At 59.0% G+C, this 9244-nt stretch overlaps 1 protein-coding gene across 1 annotated transcript in view; it reads left to right on the top strand.

Annotated features, from left to right (window-relative positions):
- Nucleotides 1-532: 532 nt before the first annotated feature.
- The window catches only part of Ttll8 (tubulin tyrosine ligase-like family member 8), a 33274-nt gene continuing 24562 nt past the window's right edge, over nt 533-9244 (top strand). Inside the window, exons 1-5 of the mRNA XM_013511673.1 lie at nt 533-935; nt 1412-1513; nt 2859-2950; nt 6858-6993; nt 7491-7564. Of these exons, the coding sequence (XP_013367127.1) occupies nt 593-935; nt 1412-1513; nt 2859-2950; nt 6858-6993; nt 7491-7564 (747 nt within the window). The 5' untranslated portion in view covers nt 533-592. The remainder of the gene's footprint in view (nt 936-1411; nt 1514-2858; nt 2951-6857; nt 6994-7490; nt 7565-9244) is intronic.

The raw sequence follows: 9244 nt of genomic DNA, 5'->3' as shown, positions 1-9244 counted from the left end.
CGGGTGAGTCCTTGCTTCATGAAGGGCTGAGCCAAGCAGCTGAGCGGCCAGCTAGCGTGAGAACCAGAAAGCTGGAAGTCACCACCCGCTCGAGAGGCCGCCCTGGCACCCAGCAGGGCAGCCAGCAGGGCAGCATCCACCAGGGAGGGGAACGCCAGGCTTTGGGAATCAACAGTGGGGGCGCTGATGGGATGGGCAGGTCTGTCCTGGGTGCCAGGTGGAGATGGGGACGCAGACCGAAGCGGCCGAGGTAGGGGAGCACCTAGGGACCAAGACACTCGGCTCAAGACCTGTGGTGGTGGGGGCTCCCAGGAGTGACGCTGGGGGTACCGAGGCCACCGCAGGTCCCTGCCATCCCGTTACCCCCGCCTGTGAGGGGGCAGCCCTGGCCAACAAGGGCACGCAGGGAGTGCAGTGGGGGGGCGGGGGAAGAGGGGCCGCAACGCTCCCCCAGGCGGGCAGGGGCGGGGCCGCGGCAGGGAGGGGCGGGTGTGACCCGCTCTTTGTGACTCTGGGGCTGTGTGACCTGACGGCGGCCGGCCGCGGAGCGCGGGGGCGGGGTCCGGACCCCTCCGCGCTCCCCCGACGACGCATGGCCCGCGCGGCCCCGCGCCCCGGCCCCCGCGCCCAAGACCGCAGCCCGGGACCCGGACCCCCACTCGAAACTGGAGCGGGACCTCGACCCGAGCCCAAACCCGGACCCCGACCCAAAGCCCACGCCCAGGACCGCAGCCCGGGACCCAGACCCCGACTTGGAATCAGACCCAGAACCAGACCCGGGCCAGGATCGGGGTCCCGACCCGGACCCCCACCCGAACTGGAGCCGGCACCAACCTCGCCCTCCGCGAACCGCCGCGTCCCGCCCCACCGCCCGCGCAGCCCCACGCCCCGCGCTGGCCGCCGCCTGGTCCCCAAGGGCCACCGCGGACAAAGGGGTGAGCATGGGCAGAGGGCACTGCGGACCCCGACTCCCCCCGCATGCGCCAGGACCCCCTCCCCTCGGAACCGCAGGCTCTCTTCTCTTCAGGACCCAGACCTGACCCCCAACCTGACCCCCCAGACCTGACCCCTGACCCTGGCTGGAGTCCCAACCCTGACCCGTCCTCACCATCCCAGACCTGATCCCTGCCCCTGATGTGTCCCCATCCCTGACCTCCCTGACCCTCACGGGTCCTCCGACCCCTGACCTGTCCCTGACCCAACTGTCTTGACATTTGACCCCCATGACCTTTGACCTGTCACCCACCACTGACCTCTTCGTCCACTCAGACCTTTTCTCCACCATAATTGTGTTACCTGACCCCAACCTATCCCCCGCCTCCAGCCCTGTCCCCAGACCCCTGACCTTCCCTGCCTGGAACATCACTCCTGTCCTCTCCCCTTGGTTCCTCCCATCTGGCCCGGTCCCCAGGGTCCTGTGGCAGGAGAAGCAAGCTGACCAGGACTGGCATGGAGCTTGTGGAGAGGACACAGCTGTCATCCACCTCCTCAGATGGCACAGGCAGAGGAGAAAGTGAGTACTATGTGTCCCTGTCCTGCCATCCTGGGCCCTGTCTGGGTAGGGGTGGTGTCCAGATCACAGCTGGTGCAGGACCATCCCAGGAAGACGGTGACGGGGGCAGCCAGGCCTGCACCTGCGTGTCACCCCGCCTGGGCTTCTCAGAGTGCCCAGCACAGGCTGTGCTTACCTTGTCAGCCTTGATCTGTGCCCTTTGGTTAATACCTGAAGTCCTAGCGGTGATGCTGCTGTTGCAGGTGGGCACGCGTTCCACTGTGGAGGACCTGCGGTCCCTTGTGCCCTCCCGCAGCCCCTGTGCTCTCCTGGAGGCCGATTCTGTCCTTGTCCCCTGGCCAGCTGATGGCTGCCTGCGGTCTCTGTGCTTTAACACACACGTCCCTCATTTCACACGGAATTGGGGCTGGGCGTGTGTGGGGGGAGCTCACCAGATGCGGGTCCAGAGAGGGTACTGGAGAGGCTGGGGCACTGCTACCTTTGAGTATGCTTGTGGGGATCTCGATGGTTGGGTCAGACATTCCAAGCGGGGACTGGTGCCAGGGAGGCATTGGACCACTTCAGGCCATGTTGTGGGCAACAGGCGATGCCCCTGGAGTAGAGCCACCAAGCTGGGGGTCAGGGGGCCTGAGGGAGCCACTCATCCTCTGACCACACAATTGAGAGGGCCAGAGAGGGTCTCATCCTCAGGACCAGAGTGGCTGGGACAGGCATGGGGGCGGGGGGAGCGGATGAGGAACTTGAATTTGTCGTTGTTGCATTGCTGGGACAAAATATCCAACACCTACAATGTAAAAGAGGAGAGGTTCGTGCTAGCTCACAGTTTCCGTGGGTTCGGTCTGTGGTCAGCTGGTGCCAAGGCAGGAACCTAATGGTGGAGAGCAGAGCAGCCAGGAGGCAGAGAGGGAAGGGAGGAGCCAGGGCCACACCCTCCACAGGCACAGCCCCAGGGCCCCACCTCCAGCCAGGCCACACCTTCTAGCAGTACAGCCGGCAGTGGGTGAATCCACCCATGACACAGTGCCCCATGGTCGAATCTCCTTCCAGAGCTCTGCCGCTGAGCGCAAGGGCTGTGGGGACATCTAGGTGGAAACCATAATAGCAGGGAGCAGCCTGGAGGAGGAATGGCAGGGGCGGAAGGGGCAGAAGCACCGCCAGGGCCTGAGGACTGGGGGGCTGGAGCTCAAGGCGGGGCTCAGGTGTGAGCAGGGTGGACGGTGTGCTCCAAGGGTGGACTGCAGCGACCCCTGGCGTCTGTGTCCTGGTGTCTGGTGTTGGAGTCACTGGCTGACCAAACAGTTGCTTGGACGCTGTTTCCTTTGGTTTGTCTATTTTTCTCCTACAGAACAAAAACAAGGAATTTCTCGAGATTCAGCTTCTTCCCCCAAAATGGACAGATACAGAATGGCAAGACAGTTGACAGACAAGGCAATCAAAGTAAGTACTCAGTGGGAGGGGATACTGTATAGAAATGGGGCTGTAAACTGGGCTCAGTGCCACACATCCGTAATCCCAATACTCTGGGAGGCTGAGGCAGGAGGATTGAGAGTTTGAGCCCAGTCTGGGAGACTCAGTGAGACCCTGCTTCAAAATTTTAAAAAGTAAAGTAAAAGAAAAAAGCTGGGGATGTAGCTCACTGCAAAGGTTCTGGGTTCAATTCCCAGTACCACAAAAAATGGAAGAAAAAGAAGAAATTCATTTTGGAGTCGGGACAGTGTGTCATCCTCGGGCCTGGGCAGCCTTGTCCACACGCGGGCCCAGGCAGCCACACCTCCTGTTCCAGCCATGTGGACTGCAGGTGTGCTGGCAGGTGTTCCGGCAGGTGAGCCAGCGGGTGTTGTGCCCTGCCCCAGCTGCAAAGGGCAGCCGCTACGTCACACTGTCCTGCCGTTGTCCGTTCACCCTGGCAGGAAGCTCCAGGTATCTAGGCCAGGGACAGCCCCTCAGTCACTCAGAGGGCCTGTGGGGTCACTTCACACCCTGTCTCCTGGTGGGGAGCCCTGTGTGGGGTGGAGGAGAGGAACCTGGGAGTCGTGAGACGGCCTTGCCTTTCCCTGGGCTGCCTGTGGGCCGCTCTGCTCTGCCGGAAGGCACACTTGGGTCTGAGGGAGACCGAGAAAGTGCTGGGGTTCTGTAAACGGAAGCAGCAGCTCTGTGTCTGATGCCCCGAGAATGTGAGTGTTGGATAGGCCCCAGAAAGGCTGGTTCTCTGTCTTTACTGCACGTCCACTTCTGTGCCTCCAAGGCCTGGACAGGGCGAGAATACGGGGAAAGTCCTTGCACGCTAGTGATGAGAAGCATCCTCTTCCTGTAACGCTCTTCCAAGGCACAACTTACATAAGACACACACAGTCTGTGCATGCAAAGTGGGTGGTGCCACAGGCCAGACCGGAAGCAGAGCCTTGCACACACTCCTGGCCGGCAGTGTGACCAAGGCCACCGCACCTGTGGCCCTGGGGTGCTCTCCATGGGCTCCGTCCATGGCCTTCTGGCCTTTCTGGAATTTCATAAGAGGAGTCCCCTACCAGCTCCTTTTCAGATTTTCTTCTGGAACTTCGGAAAGTGTGGGCGCTTAGTGCTATAAATATCCCCCTCGATGCCACTTCCACTGTGTTTCTCACACTTTTATTTTGTAGCGTTTTTTTAACATTCAGTCCAGAGTATTTTATAAATTTATATTACTACTTTTACACAGACTCATGTGTTACTTGAAAGCGTGGCTCTTAATGTCTATGCTGTGGATTTTTGCAGCTATAATTGTTTTGTCTTCTAGCTGCTTTGCACAGTGATTGAGAATGTGATTTATGTGGTCATTCCACGGAGCTTTATGAGACTGGCTCTGTGTCTGACCTGGTGTTGTTACATGGGAGCGTCTGTGTGGGCCGCTCTGTCTGCGGGGAAGAGTTGGGAACCCAAGTTCGAGTTTTCTGTGACCCTGTTCTGCCACTGACAGAGACGCAGGTAGAGGTGCCCACCTTGTGGATTTCTGCTTTATAGAATTCCTGTCCTCTTCATAGGGCATGGAAATGACCTTCCCAGTGAATTGATCTTTTAAAAATTATGAAATGGTTTCTGTACCATAGTAATGTCTGTCCTGAAGACCATGTTCTTTCTTAAATATATCCTATTATTTTCTAACCTATCTGTAGGTTTGTGGTTTTCTTTTTTTTCTCTTTTTTCTGATCTCTTATAAATAATGGAGTTGACTCTAAAACAAAGAACCCTAGTCAGGCACTCTCCTTTCCCTGGAGCACGTAGTATATTTATCTACACTGAGCCCTGCATGCCCGGGGTCACTGTGTCCCACCCCTCTCTCCCTTGTCCTGTTTGCTCGCTTTTCTTTCCGTTGTTGCCTGGCTGCTGTGGGATGGATGTGTTTTTTGTTCCATTCCCTCTGCCTGATTTCTGGTAGAAATATTACACTCTGTGTTGTTTTTGTGGTTCCCATAGGAATCATATTTGACTATGAAAATCAATCCTTTTTTCAGTTATTAAATTTCCAGCAACCAGCAAGCAGGGTGCAGAGGGCAGGATTCAGGCAGCACCTGGGGTACATCCCTGCCTAGCAGGCCCTGGACACAGCCTGGAAAAGTGCTGAGCCCTGGGGGTGCAGCTCAGGGGGTCCCCTGGTCACCCTCAGGTCAAGAATCCTGAGGGTGCTAGAAGTCAGTTCTGGGTACTGGTAACAGAGTTCTCGGGCGTGGGTCCTGAGTGTGGGCTGTGTTGAGGGACCCAGGTTGGTGGTTGTGGGTTGGACTCCTGGGTGACCCGCTGTCCCCTTTGTGAAAATGCATTTGCTGTCCCTGGTGCGGATGAGCTGCCTGGTCCTTAGCTACATGGTGCTCACCCCTGACCATCCTTCTCCCTGTGGTCGTGAGTCTTGCACAGCAGGCCGTCTCCATGTCCTGTCCCCAAGCTGAAGTCCCTCTTGGCTTTGTGCTGGTCCTGCAGGGTCCAGTCCATCTCCTGGTGGTGTCATAGCCTTTGTCACATCTCTGCTCTTTGGGGTCTGTGTGCTGGCCCCCCTCAGTGCATCAGGCTCCCAGGACCTTTCGTTAGTTCAGCCCTAACTGTTAAGGGCCTTGATTCTGTCTTCAGAATCCAGTCATGTTTGCACAGGATGTAGGCAGTTGGGGGTGACGGCCATCACCCTGGGTGCCCTGGGTTCTTTAGAGCAGGTTGCAGGCTTCCACGGGGCTGGCCAGTGGGTCACCCCCTGTGTGTCCCCCCACCCCTCCTGCCTGGCCCCTGCTGACCATGCCATGCCACTGACCCTCTGTGACCGACCAGCTGTGTCCTCAGCTGTCACTGAGCAGCTTGGCTCAGCGGTACAGACTTGGTCAGCAGTCTCTTGTAGCGAAATGCTGAGGCTGAAAGAGATGTCTTGCTGCCCAGTCTGAAGGCTGCCAGCCCTCGGGCAGCCTGGGTGGGCCCTTTGGCATCACGGCGAGAGCATGTGCAGCAGGGAGAGCACTTCGCGAACAGAAGCCAAGTGACTCGGGGTCAGACTTGGGCCCTTATAACAAGTGGCTGTGGTGGAGCCAGCACTCCTGAGAACCGCATCCGCCGTGCAAGGAGCGGCCCACGGCTGGCGCCCCTCAGTCCACCTGTTGCCATCCCGACATTGCCGCACCTGCGCTGGGACAAACTCATCCACATGTGGCCATGGCCGCCTCTCCTGACCCTGCTCTGGACAGCTCCGTGCTCCCTGCCATCAGCTGCCAGCCACCTTGTCCCCAAGCAGCTGAGCCAGGGCCGAAGAGTGGCCACAGGGTTCCCACACCTTCTGACCAGGCGGCTGCGCTGCCTGCTTACCCATCCCGCGCTCCCGCCTGCCCTTGGTGTCCTTGGCCCTCCAGAACATGAGGGGGGACGGTGAGCTCCGCAGAGAAGAAAGCTGCACAGGACGTCCCTCAGGCCTGGCGCCCGACCAGGCTCCCACACAGCTGCATCTCCTCTCACCTCCTGTGTCCAGCACCCAGAGCAGGGGCCACTCCCCACGGCTCCTAGCTGTGTGTGTAAGTGTGCAACTGAGTGTGTGAGCATGAATGTGTGGCTCTGCACCAGGCCTCACAATGAAGTGGACACAGAGCAATGATGTCCCCAGGTGGGCTGTGGGTGAGCCGTGCCACACACGTGAATATGCACATGCATGTCCATGCTCACCCATGCACACATGTATGCACGTGTGCACACACATGCACAAGCACACCCCTGCTCCGGCTCCAGTGGCCTCAATGCCCTTCTCTGTGCTGGACACACTGTCCTCACTGGATGACCCTCGTAATCGCATAGAGGATGTCACTGCCTTATTCTTTGGTGCTGAGGCCCTCTGCCCTTTTAGGAGAAGAAGATCTTCGCCATCTGCGGACACTACCCAGTGATCCGGGCCACTCTTCGGAGGAAGGGCTGGGTGGAGAAGAAGTCCCACTTCCTTTCCAAGGTCCCAGGTCTCGAGGATGCAGACGTGGGGATCACTGGTAGAGTATCAGGGACACGGGTCCTCCCGCATAGGGTGTCCTGTGTGTGAGGACGCCCAGGCCTGCCGGGGTCTGACCCATCGCTCTCCCAGCCCCGGGTGTCGTATCAGTACTGGTCGCTTCCTCAGGTCCACACCTGTCCCTGGCCGTGCCTCTTACAGCCCCAGCTCCCTGCAGGCCTCTCCCAGGCTCCCACAGTGCTGCTGGTCATCCCCAGACCTCTGCCCAGCGGGTCTGCCCTGGACAGGCCCCACAGTCACAGAGACGCAGGTCAAACGTCCCCTCCCACCCGCACCTTTCATCCCGAGAGTCTGCTGCACTCACCCTGAGGATGTCTGGGCCTCCAGGCTTCCAGACGCAGCCGGGCGGGGTGGGAGCAGGGGGCCCACAAGGAGCCGGACGCCTGGGGTGGCCATGCTGCCGTCTGTCAGCTGTGGGGACCGTGTGTGGCCGGGCTCTACAGGGCGGCACTAGCGTCTCTCATGTATCATCTGCAGACAATAAACATGTCGAGGTCCAAGAAGATCAGGAAGTGGCTCCAGGGAAAGCAGAGGACATTCACGATGTGATGGTAGGTCCCCGCACAGTGTGTGAGCGGCCTCTGCCCTCACACCACCTGGTGGGGCCTGTGTCGCAGGGGAGGACAGCAAACAGGAGTCACCGGAGCCTCTGCACAGGCAGCCAGCGCCGGCGGGCCCAGGGGCGAGGGCGGCTGGCTGAGCTGGAGGGGTCCCTGGAGGAGCTGGCTTCCTCTGTGCCCCATAAAGGGCCACAGCTGCACCTGTCAGTTCTCTGTGAAGGTGTGCCAAGGGGTGCTCTGAGGCCAGGGCCGGGGAGACAGTCAGGTCTGTGGGAGCTGGTGGCACGTAGCAGTTGCCCCCGCCTTGCCACCACACCCAACCTGGCGCCTCTGGGGCTCAATGCACCACAGTCCTCCGTGAAGAGGACACAGAGACTAATCCCAGGCCAGGCATGGTGCTGCACATCTGTGACCCCAGCACTCTGGGAGGCTGAGGCAGGGGAATTCCAAGTTCAAGTCCAGCATGGACAACTTAGCAACTTAGTGAAAATTGTCTCAAAATTAAAAAATGGAGATGTAGCTCAGTGCAAAGGCCGTGGGTTCAATCCCCAGTACCAGAAAAGAAAAGAAAACAAAAGAAAAGAAAAAGTTAACCACAAAGTAGGAGAAGATTATTTGTAATACACACAATTTAAAGGCCAGGATACATATAAGAACATGAGTAGAAACTGGAACGTGGCTTGAAAAACAGGCAAGGCCACACACCGCCCAGCGGCAGTGAGCACAGTGCTACATGCGTGGCATTCGCTGCACTTCTTTTTTTTTGTTTTTGTTTTTTCTTCCGATACCAGGAGTCGAACTCACAACCTTGCGCTTGCCAGGTAGGTGCTTTGCCGCTAAGCTAAATCCCCAGCCCGTTGCTGCACTTCTGCACGTATCAGTGCGCCCTCTTCCTAGTCCGCTTGGTGCTGTGTAAAGGAACGCCAGGACGGTGTGACTCACCTGGAGGCCGGAGGCCTGTCTGGGCGCCCTGCTGAGCGAGGGTCTTCCTGCCGTGCCCCCCATGGCAGAAAGGCCGAGTGCAGGAGACAGGCCTCCGCCTGTGCCTTCTCTGTGCGCCTGCTCTTTTCAGGGTTTACCGCCACCACCCAAAGCTGGGGATTCCAGCACACACTGCTGGGGATGCATCCAGACCACAGCCACGGCTCTGGGAACCCCCACGTGCAGCCCAGAAGGGAAGCAGGGTCTCAGCCCAGCCTGTGTGACCAGGGTGGGGCACCGGCAGCTTCTCAGCTTCTCAGGACAGACACACACTTCCGTGCACAGCCTGGGGCTAACGCTGGCCTGCGCCCGCCTGGCCCAGATGGCTGAGTCCTCACCCTGTACACAGGGCCCAGATCCCATTCCCAGAGCCCCGCCCTTCAGCCTCCATCACCTCCCAGAGGCCATCTCTGGAGGAAAGGACCTCAATCTGTGGATGAGTGGGGAGACACAGGCAGCAGTGGGCTGGTAGGGGTGAAGGGTGGGGACCCCACTCTGCCACTGATGCATAACCTAGGCCTGCGACCACTGCAGCCCTCTGTGCTTTACACGCCTGTGTCACATGCTCAAACATGAGGTTTCCACCCGAAGTGGCGGTGAAATCCGTCGACACTGCTCTGGGGCAGGCACAGGCGGTCAGATCAAGAGAAAGAGCACTGTGCATGGTGTCCAGGCAGGCCTGGGCTTTGC

This window comes from Chinchilla lanigera, unplaced genomic scaffold (genome assembly GCF_000276665.1).
Source record: "Chinchilla lanigera isolate Chin_1 unplaced genomic scaffold, ChiLan1.0 scaffold00012, whole genome shotgun sequence".
Classification (NCBI taxonomy): Eukaryota; Metazoa; Chordata; class Mammalia; order Rodentia; family Chinchillidae; genus Chinchilla; species Chinchilla lanigera.
Note: the sequence above shows the minus strand (reverse complement) of the source record. Positions and strands in the feature narration are given on the sequence as shown.